Raw genomic sequence first — 24825 nt, forward strand, 5'->3', positions numbered from 1 at the left:
TCTGTTCTTGGTCAAAGAATTGTACACGTCTTGCGAGTACTTCAGTACTAAATGGGCCATGGAATGGTTTTGCAACTTGCATAATGGAACACAGACACTAGAAAGGTGAGGAATGTCAGGTACGCACTCAAGGCTATTGACTTGCAACTAAATAGGCGGTATACGAACTTCAAGATAAAACCGACGGACGGGAAGACTGCACCGCGGTGAGACGTGGACGCGACCTGCCGAGATCGTAGGGGATGCCACGCAGCAATGACGCATTAGTTCCACAAGTGCTTGGGATTTGAGTAACACTTGTTGTATAGGAAACTAGCACTAAACGTCGTTACTAGGGAATACCGGTAGGATCTCAGCTTTCGATCATGGAAAGTTTTCGCCAGTGATGCTGAGGCTGTAAACGCTGTACTCGGTAAATAAAACCATCAACTGCGTAAATCCTGTAAGGCCACGCCTCAAGATCAGTCGTTGTTCAATCAAAGCATAGTTGCGGAAAATAGTGACACCATATAACGACCGGGCATAGGCAAAACAGGAGACAAACGACACTAATATAATGCGGGATCGAAACTGTTGCCATAGAGCATCTTCCAACATTTAGGTGACTTCCAGGATACGGCGCCGTTGACAGGATTCACCTTCAACCAGCCATTGAGCGCATGGGCCATGAAGAACGCGTCGTTGCGGTTGTCACCGTCACACGTGAAGGTATTCAGAAGAACAGCTGGAATGGTCTGCGCCTTCTCCATCGCTGAAAATAAGGGCAACGCAGCCCCGGAACCGGGAAGATTAAGAGCCAAGTAACTAGCAACACTTTGATTATCACCATCCAAGACCTCCTCCCTGACCAACTTCATCAATCCGATGCGTGAGAGGGCCTCGATATCCTCTACTTTTGTAGCTGACGTCACAGAATATTGAAGAGGCGGTCCACGAAGCTGTTGATCCTAGAAAAAAAATGTTTAAAAAGGCAAATTAATGGCGTAGCAAGAACAACACAGTAGGCATGGGCCGACGTGTATGCATTCAAATCGAAGTACTTCTAGTGAGAATTTATGCAAATAGTGTGAAACGTGAGATCATTGGATGGGGAAGGAAATACAGCTAGTTAAAGGACGATCGTGCTTCCTCGTGTCGAGAAATAATGCACAAAACTGGCGCCAAAACCCCGAAGCACAAACACGGGGAAAAGCACTCAATGTTTAGCAAATCTACCTTTCGGGTCATGGCAAAACTACTCGAGAGGAGGACCACACGAGAGAATTTTTGCTGCATGATAAAGTCGACTATTTCCGTGGCAAAACGATCACGAGCACCAGGGAAAACGGGCACGCGAACTTGCAGCAGCGAGAGCCCACGGGAATCGTCATCGTAGAGCTAAAAGGCAAGAAATGATAAGTCAAACAATTGCAGCGATAACTGGTGTGATTTTAGAAAACACTAGAACAAATATAAGCCAAAAAATATACTTCTAAAGAGCATGCCAAGGGAGCAGTGGAGGATAGTTCGGGGTAAGGTGGGGGTCCAACAACGGGTGGGACGTGAGGAGAGTTGAGGTAGCCCGCGAAGGCTGATTCAATTGATGATATGAGGACGTCCATGCAGAGTTGGCCGACGTTTCCAACGCCAGCACACGCGATGATAAAAGTGTATCCCTGCCGTCCTTTAAGAGAGCACTCTGGGTTGGATGACACGAGGAAACACATCTAAGAGGGCATAAGATTCTATCAGTGCAGAGTAAAGCAATTGACTTTCAACTGAAGGGACTCAGAAGAATATAACACATTTCCGCAACACTGATAAAAAACTACCGATAATCAAGACAAAGCAAGTGAAACCGGGTCTAAATTTCCCTTAACTACGGGACCATAAGTGACTAGGATCATGGAAGACGATAAACAATAGAAACACCGGTCGCGTAAAAACACCAGTTCAGCCCGGAAGGATCGTAAGTTACGTACAAACGTAGAAGGCACCTTCGTGAGTTAGAATTAATTGAAATACATTAAGATCCAATGAACACAAGTGAGGAGTACAGCGGCTGGATGCGCTTTCTTCCAAGCCTATGATGTGAAATACACACAGAAAATGACTGTTCACATTACATAATTTGGAGGCAGCCATGTGAAGTCGATTAGTAAAGTAAAACAAAGTAAAATGCCATCAGAAAATATCCCGGTACTTCACTGAATTTTTGCACCTACAACTAAAAAAACATGGATTAAAAGACAAAAAATTTTAGTACAACTCATATTTTGGTGTGATTAAGGACGGTTTGATATTGCACGTGTAATAAAGTAATTTAAGAAATATTAAAGAGCAACCGAACCCACTTACGTAGGCAAACTATTGCCATGGATGATATCCTTTTTAACACACGTACTTACAAATTAAATGCGCCTTTTCTGCCACCAACTTTCCCAGTTAAAATCTATGCTGCTTTCAATAAATGGCTCCACTTACTTTCGAGATTTGCCTATTGTGAAAAGAATTATCAACGCTTATGGCGAACACTTTTAGATTAGCCATTAATGCTAAGAGTAATGAGCATGTGGCACGTAACAAAGCAACCAAAGTGTCAACTACTTGTTGTGCAATTTAGAAATGGCAGCTTTTCGAATACAGAGGTAACGCGTTATCGTTCACGAATATACCGGCGGATAGGGATTTTTATTCAATTTATTCTAGCAGGCAAATAGTTATTCGGTGCAAAATATCATGACTTACATGCCTGAGGTCCGTTAACTGATTCTGGTTTCTTCGTCAGCGGAAGCGCAATATTCCCTTTGATCTTTAAATCAGTGCACATACAAAATTGTGCTTTTAAAATGTGTATGTACATATAGATGAAGAGTTGTTTGTTTGTTATTATGTAATATGCGCAAGGAATTGGCTACATAGCAAATTTGTTGAACTAGTAATAATCAGGTCTTATTCTATAACAAATGCTTCTTAAAGCATCAGCCTAATGGGAGTTTTAAGGAAGTTCCTCCTTGAGCTGCTTGATTAAATCAACATCTTTAAGCCTATTCAAAACTTCTGCTTGCAGGCATTTACCATCTTACTTTATTTCTATGTTCTCTTTTCGTATTGCACGACCTCTGCTTTGATTGGGGATTCATAAACAGCTTGCAAAATTGAAGTCTTTAGTCAAGCGGATTGCAGCTTACATGGCATAGTGTAGCTCAACAGTGATTTTAAATCAACGTTCGACTATCAACACCCTCGAGTTCATTCAGGTTTATGCAAAAGCCCAACAATTATGGCATATGTATCAGGCACATTCATTACAGGCTTTTTATGATTGAATTATAATACAGAATTCTGGTAACTATTTTACACTTTGGCGTATTTTGCACTTAATAATGCACTTTCATTTACCCATGAAACTCAATTTAGACCACTTTCATTGCAAAACATGCTGATTGCTTTACTTAATCCATTTTTTAGATAAAACGTCCCTATTCAGTTTTGAACCTTAAGTAATGACTGAACACACCCATACCATATCGACAGGAATAAAACGAGAAGCCTCATTATCATATATCAGCTCGCCTTATATGGCCGCAATAATAGGAGACGATGATCTAATTAAAAACTGCGAAGAAAGTATAGACACCTTCAGCCAAATCTCCACAAAACTTGCCCCTTGTGATTGGCGATCGACCCTTTTTCAGGTTGAGAGCTTTACACCAAGCACTGAAAGCCCTGTAGAAAGCGACACCAACGCAGAGGTATCCTATCACCCAGAATGGTATTCAGTCGGATATCTCACTGACGGTCGATACAACTCTTCCTCATTCTCTAAAATTCTGCCAAAACCACAAAAATGTGGTGAGATTCCACCGATTGCCAGGCACTCTATACTCATATTTAGTGAGTCGGAAAGTGATTTTAACGTTCACTTTTCAACGAAGGTGTCTTTTCGAGCAGCCGAAATTAAAGGATGTTCATATCGGGTGCCTCTGCCCCTAGTATCAATAGAATTTACCCCAGCAAGTTTCATTGCCCATGAATTTAGCAATGAGAGCTTTAACACTGGCAAAGGGAACGATGAAAGAATCACTGATTGTCAGTGTGTGTCAGTCGATTGGCACACAGTGGCCAAAGAATCGCCACCGAGTAGTATTGATATGCAATCACAGGAGCCGGAGCGCACGGAAAGCACTTTTTATGATAGGCTTAAAGAATCTAAATCTCTCCAAGTGCCGATGCAGATTTTTCTCCATTACCATTTACATCGTTGTAGAAGGGAGAAGATTTTGGTGTTGAGACATAGGCAAGACTACTTTGAAGCCTTTAAATGACTTACAAAATATTGTTACCTTAATGCAAATGTGTAAATATATAGAGGGTAAAATGAATGCAAGCTACAATTTATGAAACACAAAGCAATTGCTTTTAGTTCTATTTCAATTTCTATTGGTAATTTGTTAATAATTTGAGCTAAAGTGGACTTTTTGGTGACTTGCTTTACTGCCATTATTATTAATCCAGTGATATTTGTGGTTAGGTTGAATATTATATGGTCGCGTAAAATGTGACCACAAAGAGCACTGCGTTGCCGAAAATAAATTAAAATCTAATGCTTAATACAGTGGCTATTTTGAGACTTACAAAAACCTTTGGGTGCTAAATTGGAATTTCACGGCAGTAATGGTGACTTTTGTATTTTCACTTATCAATTTTACTTTAACGTTAGATATCCAAGAGTGTTGCGAGTCCTTCCGGATCCAATTAGTGCAATAACATCTACAAGAGCAGTGTTAAATTACAGTATCTTGATCCGCATTGAACCCATCCTTAAAGAAAATGCCTCGAAAATTGGAAGAAAGTATTGGCAGCATAAAAACAACTTTCTCAACGAACGACCAGTAGCAGATATTGACAGGCTAGAGCTATCACCAGCCCATACTCCCGAGGTTTTTGATTCGATGAGAAAAACAGTTCGGTCTTTAAAGCTTACGGCTTGCTCAGCCAGCAGTGAAGCAAAGACAATGTCCTACCACGATACAGTGAATAGGTGGGTAATAAAAAGCGCAAATATTTATGAAAATGTCAAAAATTATAGCAGATAAAAGCGTAAGAACCTGGCGATACGACCCTCATGCCCGTTGCCCATTTTCTCCGTTGGTTTCAAAAGTTTGCTTGGTATATTTTGATTAGATCGATTCTAAGTTATAGTGAAACGGCTTTATTTATAAGATTCTGACATAAGAAATAGATGCATTTAATAGGGAAACAGAATAGTGCACAAAAATCCGATTGTCTAGTAAAAATTAACGAAACCGTAAAAGTTTATTTTTATCAATCCAAACTATGTCGATACGCAAATAACAAATCACCGAACTTTGAAAGCTCGATTTTCCCCGGGTAAATGGAGGCTTTCTATCACACGTTTGGGTTTTGTGAGTTGCTTAAGTGTATCCTTTTTTGTCTTCCTACAGTGTTCTGCAGAGTGCCCCCTCGTTAACAAAATCAAAAGTCCTCTTAGCCCAAATTAAAACAGTTTCATCGGGATGCGCTGATGGAACTCACCCGAACATGCCGATAAACGCACTGAGTTATTGCATTGCCAAATCACTTACCCTTCATCTTTCTGGACGAAAGTTTAGACAGGAATGCTTTCACTCAAACATACTTCAACAAAGTCTACCTCATTTGCAAAGGGAACCGCGTCTGATGCAGCAGGTTGAGGTGGTTTCCCACAACGTCGCAGAAGTTGAAGTCGCTAATGAGAGACCTTGTACCGGCAGACCTGAGAATAGATCTCCTCCTGGGGACAGTGCTTCACCTTGCCTATCCTTCTACCTCATTCCAGAAAAACGACCCTCTGATCAAATCACGCTTGACGTAAAATGCTGCCCTGCATCCGATAAAGCGATGCTTGTAAGCGGACATTTTAATTTTATGTCAATTTCATTTCTGTAATCTATATATTTGTGATGCAGAAATGATTAATATCGAAAAACGCACTTGAGAATGCTTATATTCTATCACGGTGAAAGGTTAGTCTCCGTTACAAGGCAACTAAATACTGTTTATTTCGTAGGATGCACTACCAGCAGACGGAGCAAATTGTGTGGAACGTAGATTTCTCAAATTGATATCCCAGAAAGCGAAATTCCATCGACGCAAGCCTCCGAAACCGCGGACAGAGGAGTGCAACGTTGTCACGCCCTCACCGCTGCAAAACTACTGCGCCATCACTCTCAACGATTGACAGTTGTGAGCGATGAACCCTGTGAGGTTTTACTGCTATTTCATATTCGCAAAAGCCTCTTGATTTAATATTACAAGCATCATCATAAAGGTTATGAAACTCCCTACAGCGTGAATTGTAGTTGAATTACTAATACAATTTTTATTCATCTTCCCTTTTTGAACAAGAGTTTTTTTGCCTGTTAGACATTTTGGTCAGCGTTACGTAAAATTTGGCAGACGAATGGTCTTGTTACAAATGCGGTACTGCTAAGCTTTTGCATTTTTGAAACTGGACAAGTTACAAAATATTATTTATCGTACCCAAGAGTTTATCAAAAATACCATAAAATCTTGCTTAAGTGGCCCGCTTTTCAAGTAGGGGATAAAAAACCATTGCTAAAGGTTTTGCGTTTGAAATTAGCTTCTATTAGAATGACTAACTGATAGGACCGAATCCCATTGACTCTCTTTGAAAAGCACCAATTAATGCCACCTTAGAAGACTGACAAGTTTCGATAAGTAAACTTGTATATTGATGACGGGATAACGATCATTGTTTGATAACGAAGACCATTGTTATTTAGCTATATTCCGAGTCTTTCACGAGGAAGTCATTAATTATGAGGAATGCTTTTAGTTGCAAGACGCACCGGTAGGTTTCCATGGTCTGAAAAAAAGATAATGCTAACAACAATGTACCTATTCAGAGCGATTTAGATATTGACGAGGTGCTAGAGAAGCTGGCTTGAACCAAAAGGCAAAGTCGTGTCGTCTTCTAAATCCACACCTATCAACAGGAGCATCATCCACAGTAGCTATATGAAGAGATGGGATTATCTTTGAAATGGCCGATCTTATCCGATCAATACACAATTGTGCCTTCGTGGAGTAGGGAGTGGGTGAGAGAGAAACGCAGTAGTCGATGGTGAGATAAAAAATAGTAAACGCGGATGGTGTGTACAAGGTGGGAGAAGACGGTAAGGGTGGGTTAGGCGCACCAAAGTGTCCCGACTTTGATTCGCATCAACCTCAGCACCGCACATTCATCCCATGGCAGTGTGTGAAACCATTCTCAAAGGAGACTGCAGACCTTTTTGCGCTGAGGTGGGCTCTTCATCATCTGAAAACGGATAGACAGGTAGGAGATTTTAAAAAGTTGAGGGTGGAGTAAAATAGGACGCGGTTTAGTAGTGCTACTATGTTCAAGGTGCTTCACCTGTCTTTCGGGATGAAAGTTTATGTCTCGTTGCTTTTCTAAGGTCATCTTTGATCCACAAATGTAAGATGTATTGAAATCTATGTGGAAGTTAATGAAAACTGCGACTTTTACGCAAGATGACAGGAACAAAAAGTGCTAAAACAAAAAGGTCGCCTTTTTAGGAAGACCATTTTGGACTCATGTTCAATAAAATTACGTTATAATCTGCATTTTGTGTAACTGATAGATTTTAATCCAAAAAAATTAAATGTTGCCGTTTTTTATCACTTTCGAGTTGTGGCAAAGTAATGATGAGTAAATAAAGACAGCCTTAGAGGCTTATGAACTTCGGCCATCACAGCGCTTCCTTTCCGTGAAATGCGGTTAGTCGATCAAATATCAGAAGAGTCACTTCCAACTGTTGTGGTTAAACTCACTCCTTGTGAAGGAGAAAGCCTCTGCTAGCGGTGCGCGAGAGTGAGCCAATCGGATAGCAGAGGTAAAATAATAACTCAAGGTGGGGCACCGACACAGAAGTAATCCAGGAGTTGTGGAAAGCTTACAGCTGTACACCTGCTAGAAAGTGACTCGTTGTCTCTAGGCCGTTTTTTTCTTGAATTGAATATCCTGATCCCACGGGATTCTCAAGCCTTCACTCACCAGTAATGCATAAAATTGAGCAAGGGCAGAGATTACACTCTTCTTTCACACCCGAATACTTAGTTGTCGATGAAAACAGTAAAAATCACTTAATTTTGTAGGAAGGAAGAGATGAAATTAGGGGAGGTTTGCTTGGAAATGCAAATAGTGAAAGTGTTGCCATACACCAATTTGTGTGGATAAGCAACTGGATGAATAAATATACATCACCGAATACACAGAAAAGGAACATTTGACTCGAGGTTGACGAAAAAACTGGGGCAAATTTATGCATCCATGTGCAATGGAGGGCGAGCGCAGGCGGGCCAGTGGAGGCAGGGCGCGGATGCTGTCACTACGGCGTAGAAAAAAAGCTCGCGGTTTGGAAGTGCAGCTGCGAAATATCAACAACGGGACTACAGCAGACACGGAGGGTCCGCAAATGTCACACCGCACAACGCACCACCGAGAAGGGGGCGCCGTTTGCGCGCACACGCACGAGGCGATTCAAAGGTCGGGCGCGAGACACATATTAACCCCAGTAATTATGCAGGGCTGCAAGGATTACCAGAAGATAAGCTATCGACTCGTCACTAAAGCACCCAAGCAGGGAGACATTCCCAGTGAATCGAAATTAATGATGATTTTGCCAACAAAAATATTCAAAATCTATCATCGGACTAGCACATTAAGCCGTCATGTCACTCCTGTCATGTGCTGACGGAAGTCGAGTTAATTATTGCAAGTAACCCAATGCAGACACCAGAACGAGTGCCAATATTACGGGTAGTGTAACCAACGAGAGTTGTAAGACTATTCTCAAAAAAATAAAGGAAAGTATTCATGGCGTAAGCAGTATGCAGCAGGATGGGAAGCGAAGCAAAATCAAAACGTGTGCACCATTTGGGGATCGGCAAGTAAATGCCAGCCTTATGAAAGTATGGTCCGGACCATATTTATAGCAATTGAAAGAAGGGCTTTTCATTCATTGGTTCACACCTTGAAAGACCCAACTAATTCCTCTTTGAGGTTCCGATGAAAACGTCTATTAGACACCAAATCCTTCATGTTCGTTTAAACAAAATTCAAAGAGCCAAATGGCAAGAGCTTCCAGTGTTCAGTAGTTATGTGTATGTTTATTGTTTCCCGATAAAAGTGGTGAACTATTACACGAGGCAAGACATTTTTTTAAGCAACACCTTTGATAATAAATGCCACAAATTGTCCACAAATTGTCGATTTGTCACATTTCATATGTACTATCGAAAGTGATCATCACAAAATGCGAACTTGACACGTGTCTTTGGTGTCAAGCTCTCCCCAACACAGGCTATAAACCTGGTCACACCAATAGGGATATGAAGAATAATGATTGATGCGATTGCCTGGTGCTACAAAAGTACGCTTTGCATGTTCCAGGTAATATAAAAACATGATTTACTCAAGGGGAAAACTTGAAACTAGGCCTTTCCTTGGCAGGCACCAATCCATACATTATGCCTGGTTAGTCAATTCAGGGTTGATGTGCACCACTCCTGACAAATGAACCGACTGCTTCAGGCCTAAGCTAAACAATCGCTAGGGGGAGAAAAGGCAAAGAATTCCAAACATGCATGGTTGTTCAATATGGGAACCGACCATCGCTTTGCATTACGTGTACATCGGAAGACTGATTTTCGAAGCGGACTTCGGTAAAGTACAAAAAACTTAATTGCACCTGGGATACGGTGAAACTAGAAAGATAATGTTTTAGGTTAGGCATCTAGTTAGCTAATAGATGATTATGTTTAACTAGTTAGTAAGAAAAGAATACACCTTTGAAAAACCAAAATAAGTAGCATGATAGAATCTTAGTGTGTTTGAAAATTTGGATGATTTGTGGATAGTTGTTCTCTCAATGAGAGCGTACGACGGCAATTCATAGATCCTGCATCAAGCAGGAGCTTATCAAATTGTGTTGATAAATGGTGACCATGTGCTTTGAATATGCTATTATCGTTACTATACTTAGAAAATTTGATGGTGTGGCACAAGATCTTAAACAAACCAATGAAAAGTAAAGCAATCATTTCTCCCGAATACTTGCATGCATAGTTGGATTCTAAAATAACTAAACTAAGCACAAAATGTCCGAAAATGTGCTATTACTTTGTAGCAAGCACACTCTCTTGGGAAAAACAAAAGGGAATTTATCACTCCCGCACAAAAGCAGAGAATACGCCACACCGGCTACTAATGGAGGAAGGCTTATTCTACGCCAGGTTATAAAAAAGCCGTGCACAGCCAAGTGGTGGTGCCAGACACGCCGTCGAGTGCACTTTTCCGCCGCCCTCGGCAGACGGCGCTGTTCCAGTCTTGATGATGATTGCTATTCCCCGTAACGAGGAGGGACACACCTTGATGACCTTTACAACCCACTACTGCCTCTGCCATGTTAAGTTTTGTGGAACGGCACACAGGAAAGGAGGAAACACCGATAGAGATTTCCTACATTGTAGGAACCACTAAATGTCACAAATGTCGGATAACGAGGCAACGAAAACGCAACAGACGTGGCACAGGACACAAGTGAAATGAGTTAGCGCAAAAAGCAAGCGACTAAAGCGTAAATGTTATTGCCTAAATACATCGCTGATTCTTGTGCTTGTAACTTGTTCAGTATAGCTCGTAAGTAGGGGGTTACCACTGCACAAGCTGAAATTAGTGGGGATTGTTTAGAGCATGAGTTATAATTTCAGAAGTAGAACCTAAAGGAGCAAAATCGCCAAATGATTGCGTGAATGATAGAATCAACGAGGTGAGAATGAGAGTATGCGGGTGCTTACAATCTTGAGAAATAAAATTTAAACCGTATTTACGCCGTTCGACCCCCCGGTTCTAGGCTATTACATACAAATGCAAAACCTGATTAAGCAGTCGGAATACAATCAAATTTAACAATGGCTTTTTGAGTCCAAATCAGAACGATATGAAGAACTGGTTGGGAGGAAAGTTCCTTCCTCCAAGTAAGATACGATAAGGTTCAATTTGAGAACTCAAGAACATTGCAAATGAGGCCATTTGGGCACCATCCCCTTCAAAATAGGGCCAGAAGTAGCAACTGTCCCTGTTTCGAAGACCATATTTAGCCGCTAAGTACAGCAAAACGACAAACGACATTTTTGTCAAGTTCACTTGCAAACAGGTAGCTTCTAGGAAGTCGCCTCAGTGTCCTTAGGATGAAGTGGAGTGGAGTGAGGTTGACCGCCAGCCACATGTAAAACACACTAAAGGCGGAAAATAGGCGAAGAAAATGCACATGTCAAAGTGCCAAGAATAGAAGTAGCAGCAGCAGGTTGAACAACTTCCAACTACCAGCAGTGTAAAAATAAACTAACCATTTTATAACCGTATGGGTCGATCGACCAATAGAGTTGACCCTGCCGTTTAACCGGGTCACGATATAGACTTAACGGGAATTAGCAGCTACATCACTTCTGCCATTTGAAACCCATACGAGCAACCGCCTTTCATATGCGATCAACTGATTAAAATACAGCACTTATGTCCATCGTAATCTAATGAATAGAGCCAAACTATCAGTCACCTTCGGCTGTAATTTAAACAGGGTCACACGAGGCTGCATTGGGGCCAGGAGGAGATGTCACGCCCCCTTAAGATAAATTATTATATGCCGCGATTAACCGACAAAGTGAGGGAAACTAACCCTAATAGAGGTGCGTCCTTTTCTGATTGCACTACTGTCATTGATGCATCTCTAGGTTCTACAATAACTATAGGCGTCTAGAAATGGTTCAGTGCCTTTTAGATTGGAGCCAATCCTTGCAAGCTTGATAGCGTGAATTTTCGCATGTGAATGTGAAAATGATACGCAAATTTTATCCGATCAGCATAATAAAGACACACCTTTACATCAAATGGATATTAAGAATAAGGGATTGTGAATCAACAATTCTCACGGGGTGCTTAAATTGGCATTGCGCTGCAAAATATCGGGATCTGGTACAAGCTACACCCATGTCAAATAAACTATGGCATAGAGCAGAGCATGCTTGATGAAAACCTTAAATGATCGCTTGATCAGTTTGAAAGAAACTTATGTAATAAATCGTCGATCGAATTTAATACAGCAAAAAACACTTACTCATAAAAAGTGCCTCTGCTATCGTACCAACTGCTACTAGGCATAATTAAGAATCACATAAACGTGTGATCTACCATCTACACAAAGTTGCAATCATCCACTTTATGATATGTTTAGTTAAAACCATGGGACCAGTTCTTACCTCAAAAAAGTCTAAATTAAACTACTAAAGCGGCTACAGGGGGATGAGGGGTGGGGAGAACAAAGGCCTGATCGAATCAAGCGTTTGAGACAAATGCGTCGTGGAGGGGTATTTTTGCCACAAATGACATTTTCTACATGACTCCACGGTGGCATTCAGACAAAAGTATTCAAAACAGTACGATTGACAAAAGCAGCGCTCGTTCATTTTTGCTAGATGACGATATTTCCTGGCAAAATATCCTAACTATCCTAATTTACTTGATTTAGAGTGGGATCTTTTTCCAGGGTAAAGTATGAATTGTGGTCAGCAGTGTTGCTCTAATGAACGCCACCCTCCAACAGCATGGAACAGATTTCACATTGTAAAAATTCCATCCACAAATGAAATGAACACTTCATCCTTAACGGATAGTGAGTGATACTGCATTGTGTTATGGAGAGATTCCCTGGACACTGAAGTGAAAAGTGTTGGCCTTCCCATTTTCGCTATTTCAGGAATATGACAAAAGTTTAAGTTAATGGGACTAAATTTTCTTAAAAATTAGGTAAAATTAGTTGTCAAGGCGTTGAACACTTCCCATCTGGTCCACCCAAGATCCGAGTTGCCATCATTTGCAATGAAGGAAATGCGTTGACAAGGGGATTTCCGTAAAGTACCGTGCACCCATGACAATCATTTGGCATTCGAAATGATGTACACCGCAATAGATCTGCTATTAGGGAATCACAGGCCTGTACCGGGTCATAACGCACTGTACTATGCAGAATCGTTATTGGAGTTTTGTTTGAGCGCCATTGAGTTGAGTCCTTCAGGGACATAAGCTAGTTTAAATGAAGTAGATGGGGTGCTCTTCCCGCATAATGCAGTGATGTGCAAAACTTCTGCATTTCCGCAAGAGGTGAAACGAAAGGAATAAAGGAGAGCAGCTCAATTTTGCAGGAGGATCTTATAACGGTTCCATTCGGCAAACCCATAATGCCAAATTTTTCAACTAAGCTATAGGTTTTGCTCATCCTAAAAATGATTTCAACTCCTTTACCGCTAGCATTACACTATCAATACTTCAAAAGACGGAATGCTACATATATCACTTCGCCTGCTGCGTAGTGTAATCAACAAAACGGACAGAGTGAATGGCACCCAATGTTCTTATGTGTAAAAAACAACTGCAAGCATAACAAATAGGAGAAAATGACGATTCCGACTGCCTGTTTCATTATTCCGCTTTTGGCATTATTCAGTGTACGACAAGCTGTGTTGTACACTATGAAATTTTCTTCGAGAAGAATTACTGGCACATTCATCACGATGAATAACGCGCTTTTAAGTTATTAACATAATGCAATAAGAATAATTTGAGTTAGACTTCGTAGCACTGAAACACAATCCAGCCATTGCAACTATTTCACGGAAGCCTCCACAGTTCGCCATTAAGGTCCTTGACTTAAAAACAACACTTTAATACACGAGGAGGAGCCAGTATCACTTTGAAAATGTTCTTGAGTACATTCATTGTATATTTGTCCAAATGAATATTTAGGTAAACAGTTGAAAATAGAATAGGGTGAGTGATGTATGGGTGTGTATGAGATGGTGGAAGCATGTGTGCGCAGGCTTCATGCTAAATGATAGGCAATATGAGCAGATGGTTGGATCTGGTTCTTGATGATGGCCACTCCACTGTATCTAGGCTAGCAAATTCAACATTGAACCATTCTACATCTCAAGACAAAAGCAGGACCTTAAGATTCAGGAGAAATAAAAAGTGGGATCCTTGGGGCAAGGCTCATCACCTTAATTTATCTCACCAAAGGAATTTTAATAAAAAGGTGCTCTTTAATGGATACGAATCTGACAGATAAGAAGAGCAGCCTTCGTACGCTCCTTCCAATAAAGTGTCTCGAAAAAACAAGAAAACGTACGAAGAGGCAGATAGACCGCTAAAGGCAACATGATGGCAATTAGAAACTGTCCATAAGAGAATCCAGAATCGATGAAATACTTGTTTAAAAGCATTTTCCGCAATGAACTACGTAAAAGAATTGCCGCGCTGTACTTAAAATCCAGTTCATTCCTGAATAAAGCCTCATTATTCACCCAAATATTTGGCACTGAGTTGGCAAACCCGATAAAAGTCGTCACGAAAAATTTGAAATGTCTACAAAAAACTTTGAGAAGCTTTTAATAAAAGTCAAATTAGATTAAATGATGGCTGTATTTACGAAAACGCTTGACGAATGAATAACTCACCCGACAATGTTTTCTCGGATTCACTACACAACGGTTGTTGAATATCTCAACATACAAGCTGTTTGTGTTTTGGAAGTAACTGTCAGAGTTTGCAAAATTTTGCGATTAAAAAAAGGAAAGTAAGCGCATTGGTAAAGAACACCTGGAATAAAACATGTAGAGAGGATACTATTAATCCGTGTTGGTAATTTACATAAATAAAATATGAATTAAAAATACCGAGAGGGCCCTTAAAACCGCAAATGATGTCATATATTGCTCCTGGCAGTGCGCAGCTCAACAAATAAACTAATTTACAAATTTGTTAACGAAGTTATTCACCTCGAAGTCCCAAAAATTTGCATGTGCTTCGAGCTATGGGTGCTATAAACGGATTTAATCAATTCAAAAGACGTCGCTTATTTTTATCAGCACATTTCGAATAAGTAAAGAGACTGCTGATTGCAAATTATAAGAATTTTAGAATACAAGATACTGCGTTAAAAAGTGAGGTCCGCTTTATATACAGCTCCAGCATATATTCAGCGGCAATGAATTCAGAAAATTGCGTTAAAGAAGGTGAATATATAAAAAACGGAAGCCTATTGCTTAAATTGGTCATTCTATGCAATAAAATGGAGAAATCGGCCAATGAAAGACAGAGCTTATGAAAGTCGAAACATAATACTAAGAACTGATGAACTCTTCGTGAATGAGACGTCATATTGCAGCGCCATACTGCGATTTCCTTACACAAAATTACTAATCATTTGACTGTCACAAATTCAAGTGCACCAGATAAGACGAAATATTGATCAAAAGTGATTCTATTTAATCCCTCCAAAAAATTCTTAACGGCTTTGGATATACAAACATAGAAGTACAAACCCAAAATTTTAAATGGCTACGAAATTGTATGTCCGTAAAACGATTGGATTTTGTTAGACTCAGCAGTTTGAGCATCTAAAGCAATACACTATCCCGATCTGACTCCAATCAGCTTTAAAAACAACCAAATTGCGTTTCTAAATTTAGTATCTAGCGCTGAGAAAAAAAGATGTAAAAGCAAAACTTAGCGGTGGTAATAAAATTGCAGCACATTACTTATTCGCAAGAATTCCACATTTTATGGTTTCGATTATATGCTGATTCAATTTATTCCATCAATATCGGAAATTATATCTTATTGGCGCAGTTTATTGAAATACTCGACTAAAAATTGTATAATGCCCCTTGCATCCCAATTTTATTCAGTACACTATGCTAAGCTGTCAATTTAGTATGATGAGTTGCCACCGCCCTATCGCAAAACACAAAGCTATTAGCAATTTAGCGGAATCACTAGAATGTAGGTAGACTTATGACAAAAACACTTAGCTTATCATAGACTTCCCAAAAGGGCACCCATTATCTTAAGGATAACATATGATAAGGGGCACAATAACAGAACCACTATGTAAATCAAACTAATGGTGTGATAATGAAGAAAAATATTTTTGAGTTTTCAGATCACGTTTAATTAGAGCTGATCATAGCTTTAGCAATCGCTATTTAGTAGTACTAACAAATAACAAACGCGGTATGCAAATGCTTAGAACGGATACATAACACAATCTTTAGGTACATCTTTGTATAGATTACTAACCTGGGAAAGAAGCTCGAGAAAAACAGCTTCCACACCTACATTGTTGCGTGCCGAAGTTTCAATGTGAGGACAATGCCATTCATTTGCCAGATTAATGGGATCACGAAGAATATAAGACTTGTCATCTGTTTCTTTAAAGAGGTCCGACTTTGTGCCAACAAGAACAAGAGGCACAAATCCACTGGAAGGGAGACCTTTAACACGGAGGATGTTTTCCCGCATATTACGGATATCGTTAAAGCTTTGACGGTTAACCAAATTATAGACAATAAGAAATCCATCACCATTTTTTATGTACAAATCGTGAAGCGAAGAAAATTGAGAAGTTCCAGCTGTATCTAAGATACGTAGAACCTTCGGTAAACCTGCAAAACTAGAAGATACCAAATATTTACAGACTTCCTCCTCAAACAGTGTCTGGAAACAACACTGGCAAAAAATGCAATAAAATTTTTTTCCAAAATATCACCGGACTTATAAAATCAGCTTGTACCTGACTTCCTTTTGATAAAAATCTTCGATTGTCGGGTCATATTTATCGACGAATTTGCCACAGACAAACTTAACAACTAGGGCACTTTTACCAACCCCGCCACTTCCAAGAACTACAACCGTAAACTTGCGCCGAGAATCCATGCAATTTTTTCTAGAAACATCAAGCTACGATAGTATCATAAAGTAGATCAGAAACACGAGGGGTTTCGAGAAATTGCCAAGGTCCCCCTTTAATTGAGTAAAAGGCGTTGGCCCATTAAAACGATGAATTTGGCTAATCCTTAACAAACTCTCTGTGCACATTTACACGCCATTAAAAATTAAATTTATACTCGTGCAACTGTTCAAACTACCTAAATCACCGATTTCTTTACGCTTTAAATGTAGTAATTACATTACAGCAATTTCTTAAGTAGCAGTTCTTCGCCCCGAAAGCTATGTCACCTGCTGGTTTACATTCTTTAGCGTTCTGCCAATTCCATTAGATGAAGCATTTGTAGCCCCTCAGTCTTCCGCTGAATTTGCAATAAGTCATGGTACTGCGGAAGATCATGCACCATTACCACACGGAAAAGGTAACATACCCCACCCCCCTGAGCATTGTTCTTTGGTGTAATATATGCCTGAGCAAACTGCCCAAGTAAGATCCAGATCTGTACGGGGTTAACACCATGCTGTCATGGGACGGCCTACTTTGCATAATCCAATTTGGAGGATTACCAAATTCTGATTACCACATACTACACCTTACTTGCTACCCACAGCGCTTATCCCTTCTCAATCCCCCGTATGAATATATGCTTGACCTAGAACTCGGCTTACAACCATCCCTTTAGATCCGCAAATATATTTCCCACAACAAAACGATGGTACCGACAAACGGGGAGCCGAGCTCACCCCGATTGCAAAATGACGCATCTTGGCCTAGATGCACATAGAAGACACTTACCACCCTAAAGATCTGCTTGACATTGTGGGCTTGTAACCCTCCCCATAGCGTCTGAGTATCGTAGGCGCTCGGCAGACAGACTCATTGGGTCAACTTCGTAGTTTCTTAGCGAAACGAGGGTCATGTCCGCCCATTCGGGGGACAAAACCATTATACAGGTCAGCAGCTTGATTGTCAACCACCACAATGAACGATACTCATATTTTCGCAGCACCGCGACGTTAGCGTAAGGGAGGACGAGTGAAGCAAAAAGAGGACTTCTGCAGACGCATTTGCCTGAATGCACAAGTAGCTAAAATAACAAGGGCAGCAAAAAATTCCACGGCAATAAGTGCCAGAGGGGTGAAAGAGAGAATGAACTAAGCTCATGCGCACGCTGTATGGGAGGGGAAAGGAAATTGGTGAAAATGCCAGTCTACGACGGTGTAAACTCTCAGAATGTATATTGTACAGGAAGCATAAAGTCATCAAATCAAGTTCAGATATACAAGTGTGATGGCGATCAGTGGGAGGCAGCTTAGACTTTTGTGGGAGGAGCGGTTGCAGCTGGAGAGAGAATCGAGGATGAGTTATTCGATGGAAGATCACCGGCAGCGGGTTTGGTAGTTTCGGCTTGTTCAACACCGTCCTCACCGCCTCCACTAGCACTGCTACCACCAAGACCGTCAATAGGTGCAGAAGATGGCACTCCGCTATTGTCATCGCCAGAACCAGATAAGTTGAGCTGCTCCAACCTCCTCCAAAGATCATCTCTTTCCTTCTCCCGGCGCCTCTCCCTAAAAATACAATGCATAACTACCCCCGCATCATTTTAATTTCCGTTAAAAAGGCAAGAAGTGGATGAAGTCTGGGCACATTTAAACTAGCGCCACCATATTTAGACAATTTCTAGAAGCAGCATTATGGTAATGATCGAAAAATAGCTTATTTCGTTAATTCCAGCGAGTGGTATCGCGTAGAAATCGCTTCAAAGACGGTGTTTTTAAAATTCAATGGGAGTTTACTTAACACTGTAATATGTTAAAACACCCACCTACACAGCTTTCGTAGCGACACTAATGCAAGCAACGATCCCGACAAAATTAAGTACTCAAAACACGGTGAGAAAGCATGTAAAATCTAGGTGAAGGAGCCGTCTACAAAAAAGTTCAATCGGATACCGTTACCCAAAATGTCAGTACGTGTCAGCCGTCGCCAAACTACCAAATTAAGGCCCAGCACGGACAAAACCAGTAGAAAGTTCAACAGGCGACATGAGCTAAGAGCATAAACGTTCTTACCGCGCAAGACGAGGATACATAGAAATAGACTCAAATCCAATAAATTTCAACAATGAATTTACAAAAGTCAAAGCGCAAAATCACTTCATCGATTCCAGTTGCAGTTGAAAAAAACCAAAATAATGGAGCCGCAACACAGGAGCTTAAGGCTCTAATTAGAGCTATATTTAACTAAAACAGGAAACTACAAGCCAAGCAGTAACCTTAAGCGCACATTTGTTGCGCTCGTCAGGTAAATCTGACCATGCGAGAATTCAGACAAAAGTTCTTTAGCAAAACTAGCCACCAGCAATACCATCCAAAATGCAAGCTTATCCCCAAACAGTAGACGTACTTTTGTCGTTCAGTCTTGTAGTTTTTGGTCAATTCATCGAAGAGAACGGGATTCATCTCCATAAATGTTTTGAGAACATTAAAAACTAATGCGACGATAGTCTGATTCCAGTGCTCTCGTGATATCCGGTAGAAAGAGGGGAAAAGAATAGGCAGAAGAACTTCATTGTTTTCCTCAATAAGAGATACAAGATATTCATTGTTCCAGTAGTACAAAGCTCGCTCCGCCACCTACATTCGTAAAAGCATAAATCAATGGAAACAGGTAAGGTGGAAAGTACCTAAGCGCTGACGATGGTCATATTTGCTCTTATAGACCAATAACGATGAGCCGTAGTGAATAGCTCATTACGGCAACAAATACGAGCGGAACTTGAAAATAAATGCATGGAGGTAGGTTGGCTTCTCGACCCATGCATAGTCAATGAGACTGCTGGGGGTGTCTACAACTTCACAAAACGTTACCACTTCAATTCTCCAAAAGTCCCTTTTTCGAGTTCAGTGCTCGGACATCTAGGAAGGTCTCGAAATTCGCGTTTTCATTCAAATTCCTCTGGTCGCCCAATGCACTCATACCCATCAGCAAGTAAAGACGTTCGCATTGAAGTCTGCTCTTCGGGTACTCCGGTTGAGAATTTAGTGGAGCCAAAGCTCACACGCTTAAACACTACGTAATGACAGCGGCATAGCCGTTACCATCCAAAATTGGCAAGAAAACGTGCATCGAGGTTACCAAGCCATGCGCGCACACGCGCATCCCGATGAGTCAGCGAGGGGCAAAACTCAACAAGTGTAGACACCTGGGAGGGAACAGGCCAACACTACAGCACGGCGCAGCTTGGGAGCTACATTGGTTATGCGAGACCTAAACACGCAGTGGTGACGATTTAGTACGTTTACTAAATCCCCTTTGTATTGCAAAAGGCGTCCATGCAATCGGAAACGACTAGTACTGTGGACATCAAGGGACCTGTCAAAGTGCATATCAAAAATATTGACAAAGAATGACCACCATTTCATCTGGCCAATGCAAACGGGTTCGTATTGCGCAAAAAAGTATATCACTAAGTGCGCCTTAGTAATGGGTAGATAATAGATAGAACAACGTTTTTTCGTATTCGGAATGACTTCAGTGGAGAAATAAAATAATTCTGAATCAATCTCAATAACGAAGACTCTAAAAACAGGAAATAGGCTGTCAAGTAATGTAGGCGGCCATTGGCAGGCCAAAATTACGGTAGAACCGAAGGCGGTGAGTATAGAACACGTAAAACTTTGGATGAATAAAGAAAGTGATAAGGAGTCGTGAAAACATCATTTAACGGATTTGTAATCCGAAATTCAGGATAACTTTAGCACATGTCGAGAGAATATGAAAATGCCATGGCAGGCAACTTTGGTGTGAATACTATAGAATAACATGCGATTTGTTAAAGGCAAGTACTCGCTCAATTGGTGGAATATGAACATTAAAGTCTGGATGTGATGTTGAAAAAGTGATGGCGCATGTGAACAAAAAGGAGAGAATGGAACTGCCATCATCCGGGAGAATTCGATGTAACAGCACTCACTAGAGCCGTAAAGAGAATAAACCCGTGCCCAATAGATGTATGGAAGAGGCCATTTTTGCAAGACATGAGGGCAAGAGCTAAGGCCACAAGTCATGCCACTGCACGCACACGTGTGTACGCCCGCAGCGAAATGGTCATGTCGGGCGAATTTCGCCTACATATGGGTGTTAAGATATTTGCAAATTTCTGGCGAAATAAGCTTGACCAAAGTTTGCATTATAAATGCGATGCATCAGAGGGTAATTTAAGTGGGGAAGAAAATCCATTCAAACGGAAGTGGGAGACGGTAACGGACAAACATTTAGGCAGAAAGTATGCCTATGAAGCCAAGTTATTCAAAAATACTAAATCTGAGACTATAGATGTTATTGGCTCAGTGTTAGCAGGAGATGCGAACGAATAAACTTAGAAATTTGCGTCCTCAAGACGGCGAGGACGCCAAGTTGCCAGAACTGGCACCAACTAGATGACCAACAAACCAAAGCGTGAAACTGGCTCGCGTCATAAGCCGGTTACTTTTGAAACTGGCTTCAACTAGACAAAATTATAAAAATCTCGAAACATAGAAGTTTGTTGATCAAGTTTAAAACACAACGCCTATTTCTTAGATCACCTTTTAATGGTCCTGAAAAAATTTGATTCTATTGTCATCAGACAAGAACATGCTGCCTTCGCATACAAATGAGTTACGAGCACGTTCGTAGATGGTCTACCAGTTACTTCGAATGACCACTATTGGCGAAAGTGAACAAAAAGCTTTAAAAAAGATTTCACAGAAGTAAGACAAGGCATCAGAATTGTGTACCTGAAAGTGTGAACTGGAGACGGATTTCGCGATCTGACGGAAGAGAGGCACCATAATCTTCTTAAATTGCGTCGGATCAATTATATCAAGAATCTCTTCAATTTCGCCGAGAAACATAACCTCCTTTTGAGAGTATGTTTTGGGCCAGAATTTGAGTAGCCCTTTAACGACCTCTTCTGTGAGACTATAATCCTTCTCAAGAAACTGCACCACGCAGTACGCCAGCTGGATGAATAGGGTATGGAAAAAGTATTTAAAAACCGAGGCTATTGTGAATCCCTAACAAATGAGCAATCAAAATCTCTAACAAATAATAACCAGAGGCAGTGGTTTTTGGAATGCCAAAGGGACGGCAACTACGGGAGACAATGCTTGTCGACTTTCACACAAACACTTTCATGATGTAAACTACCATGCTAAATGGACTACCCTGGCATACGTGAGTTACGCTGACTAGAGTTCAATATTTACATTGCAAATAGGGCGTCAAAACACTGGAATTATCTCTTTGAGTCCTAGGTAAACATCCTCTGTTGTGTAATAACAATAGATTAGTTATAATTTGGTAGTAGTCCTCGAGACTAAAACATTTGCGAAGAAAATTAATTTTGGCACATCGCGGTGCCAAATGGCGATATTTAGTAACGAGACTATTGCCTGCACTGATACTGTCCAAGAACTTTTCATACGTATAATATTAGTGAAATGACTTTGTCATCATATGGGAATGATAAGAGCACTATGCAGTGATCTTAAGTAGAGTCAGCACCGAATCTGGGACGATGGACCTTAAACCCATTCAGGACTCATGGGTGATGGTTACGCGTACGTGATACAACTCACGAGCAGTTGGATACTAAAATGGTTATGGCGTAAAGTGCGCAACCAAGTCGAAATTCAGTCGTTCAAAACGGAACGTTTAGCCAACTACACAAAAATTTACAAATGGTCCAAAAGGAATCATTTATTTGAGTACTAGAATGAGAGGAAACCGGAGAATCTTACACATCCAAGGCTACATTAGTCTAGTGAATTAGAATTAACTATAGTTGGATACAGGCTTACTTGAGCGTGAAACATCCCCAAGGACTTCGCCTTGTGAAGCGGAATGAGAACTTTTATGAGAAATCGTGTGTGCTCTGACTTAAGCGGAAGAGCGAACCCGTTAATAATGCTCCCAAGAATTTCAAGCAATTCACCAACTCCATTAAATTGTTCCGTTTCATAAATGAAGCGTAGGAAGATATTATTGATCTGCTTCCTGATGAAAGACCGTAGACCGAGAAACTTCCCGTAAATGCGGTGTACAACAGTCTTGAGAAGGTCGCGTTCCCTGGGGTCCTCGCTGTCAAAAAGCTCCAGTAGTTGTAGCACGAATTTGTGGTCGATGTAGCGCTTGGCAATGCTAGGCTGGAACTCCGTGGACTCAAGAACGTGAAGAAAGAATTCATAAACATAAAGAAGATGAGGCCAGGCAGAATCAAGAACGGGGTCGTCCTCTTCAGGATCGAAGTCAGGATTATCAGATGGAGGCAGAGTTCGAAATATATTACATGCAATCTACAGATGAGAAAAAAAAATCGACGAAGTGTGTAGGAAAAAGGGAACGGTAAAGAAAGCCATGGTTCCAAATCAATACTATTACGTGCATTTCTTAACTTCCAATTCGGCTCCAGTACCGAGACGAGCATATAACTCACCATCCTAATGATATCCTGGTAGGTATTTTCATTTAAAACGCCTCGAGTAACGGTGACATACTCCACCAGTTCACTCAGACATGTTCTCTTAATTTCTTTACTTTGAGTGTCCGTAAGAGCGTCAGAAAAGTCAAAAACAACACAACATTGTTGAAGCTTTTTGATGAAAAGCTCCTGTTGTTCGTTTGCTGGAGCATCTCTCAGAGGAGGAAGAGGCGTTAGTTCCGTTGGTGCTTTCGGCCGATAATGTGATGAACCCTGTGATCTTTTCTGTTTCTTGCCTTTAAATTCAGTCTTTGAGCGGAAAGGGTCGCATTTCGACATATCCCCAGCTTTCTATCATAAAAGCATGTTACATAATCAGGACACGAAACTGCACAACATTAGAGGTAAATTTCAGCGGTTAAAAACTATTCTCAAGGCCAGAAATTTGGTAAGGCGAACAAGAATAAAACGAAGAAGGGCCGTGACAGAGCAGACCATGCCTCCAATTTGTAGATTATAGCAAATAACAAAAGGTATTCGCGGTAGAGCCATAGCAAATACGGGGTTTTTAAATTTGGTTTACACAGGAACAAATCAAGCATGTGACAGCTTAATTTTAATCAACTACACTAAACACAATCCACTCAGGTCGAAACAATGAAAGTGCATGCACTTGGTCGATATTTAAACTAATCCCTAAGAGAACACCGTACGCAAAATATTGGAACCAAGACAGGAGCGCCAAAAACTGAAACATTTACACAGTAAAACAAAGTCCGAGTATTAAAAAGCAAAACCTTTAAAAACAACAAATAAAATGCAAAAACTTTGTTTTAAATGATTTGTTAGCGCACCCAGTCTGATTTGAAACATTAATCTTGCCTGCAACATTGCGGCAACGCTTCGTGCATGTTCCACCGCAAATAAAGTGGGCAACGGTAATCAAACAATTTTGGCAAATCACGAGGTTTTGTTATGGTTTCTAATAGATAAAAATTACAAAAAAATAAATAACTTTTATTTTTGTTAGGCTTTTATTTGCAACTACTTTGGAAATCGGATTTAAACACGAGATAACGAACGACCGGATGACCCAGCAATTCCATTCCAACATTCTATCTTCGCATTTCTTTTTAATGCATTAGGAACAATGCACATAGACTGACCATTAGCGTAATAAATGAGAATTAGTTTGTCATGCCATGGTAATCTACTTTACTTGAGCCACAGGTAACCGCCTTTTTCCGGCATCAGTCTCAATGAGCTGGCTTTGAAACTTTCTGTTTTGGTGATAAGCCTCCTCGCCTTGACCGTTGTTCCTCGCCGGCTGAGCTAGACTCCGGTCCATGCCAGTGGCCCTAATACCTCCCCCATACCAGATATATAAGTTCTACCCAAGTAATATGTCTTTCTCTGCCTTTAAAAAAGTCGTGAGGTGCTAAAAATACATTAGCACACTACTGAATGTCTGATAGTATACTTGTAGCGTCCCAAGACTCCCTG

General features: G+C 40.7%; 3 protein-coding genes across 3 annotated transcripts; 1 reads left to right on the plus strand and 2 right to left on the minus strand. All coding sequences in view use genetic code 11, as the record gives it.

Moving 5' to 3' along the window:
- Positions 1-548: 548 nt before the first annotated feature.
- EGR_05329 (Proteasome assembly chaperone 2) lies at positions 549-2529 on the minus strand (the record flags this gene model as incomplete). Its single annotated transcript, XM_024494578.1, has 3 exons — positions 549-947; positions 1216-1377; positions 2464-2529. The coding sequence occupies 3 exons, from the start codon at positions 2527-2529 to the stop codon at positions 549-551; spliced, it is 627 nt and encodes a 208-aa protein (XP_024351049.1).
- Positions 2530-3560: 1031 nt separating this feature from the next.
- Positions 3561-6223, plus strand: EGR_05330 (hypothetical protein; the record flags this gene model as incomplete). The annotated part of the gene is made up of 4 exons (XM_024494579.1): positions 3561-4075; positions 4703-5023; positions 5448-5889; positions 6053-6223. The coding sequence occupies 4 exons, from the start codon at positions 3561-3563 to the stop codon at positions 6221-6223; spliced, it is 1449 nt and encodes a 482-aa protein (XP_024351050.1).
- A 561-nt stretch (positions 6224-6784) lies between these two features.
- EGR_05331 (Serine/threonine-protein phosphatase 2A regulatory subunit alpha isoform) lies at positions 6785-24670 on the minus strand (the record flags this gene model as incomplete). Its single annotated transcript, XM_024494580.1, has 9 exons — positions 6785-6871; positions 16205-16577; positions 16698-16864; positions 18172-18424; positions 19263-19492; positions 21563-21862; positions 22703-23197; positions 23317-23673; positions 24542-24670. 9 exons carry the CDS (start codon positions 24668-24670, stop codon positions 6785-6787), a joined length of 2391 nt encoding a protein of 796 aa, XP_024351051.1.
- Between the last annotated feature and the right edge of the window lie 155 nt (positions 24671-24825).

This window comes from Echinococcus granulosus (genome assembly GCF_000524195.1).
Source record: "Echinococcus granulosus chromosome Unknown EG_S00038, whole genome shotgun sequence".
NCBI classification, from domain to species: domain Eukaryota; kingdom Metazoa; phylum Platyhelminthes; class Cestoda; order Cyclophyllidea; family Taeniidae; genus Echinococcus; species Echinococcus granulosus.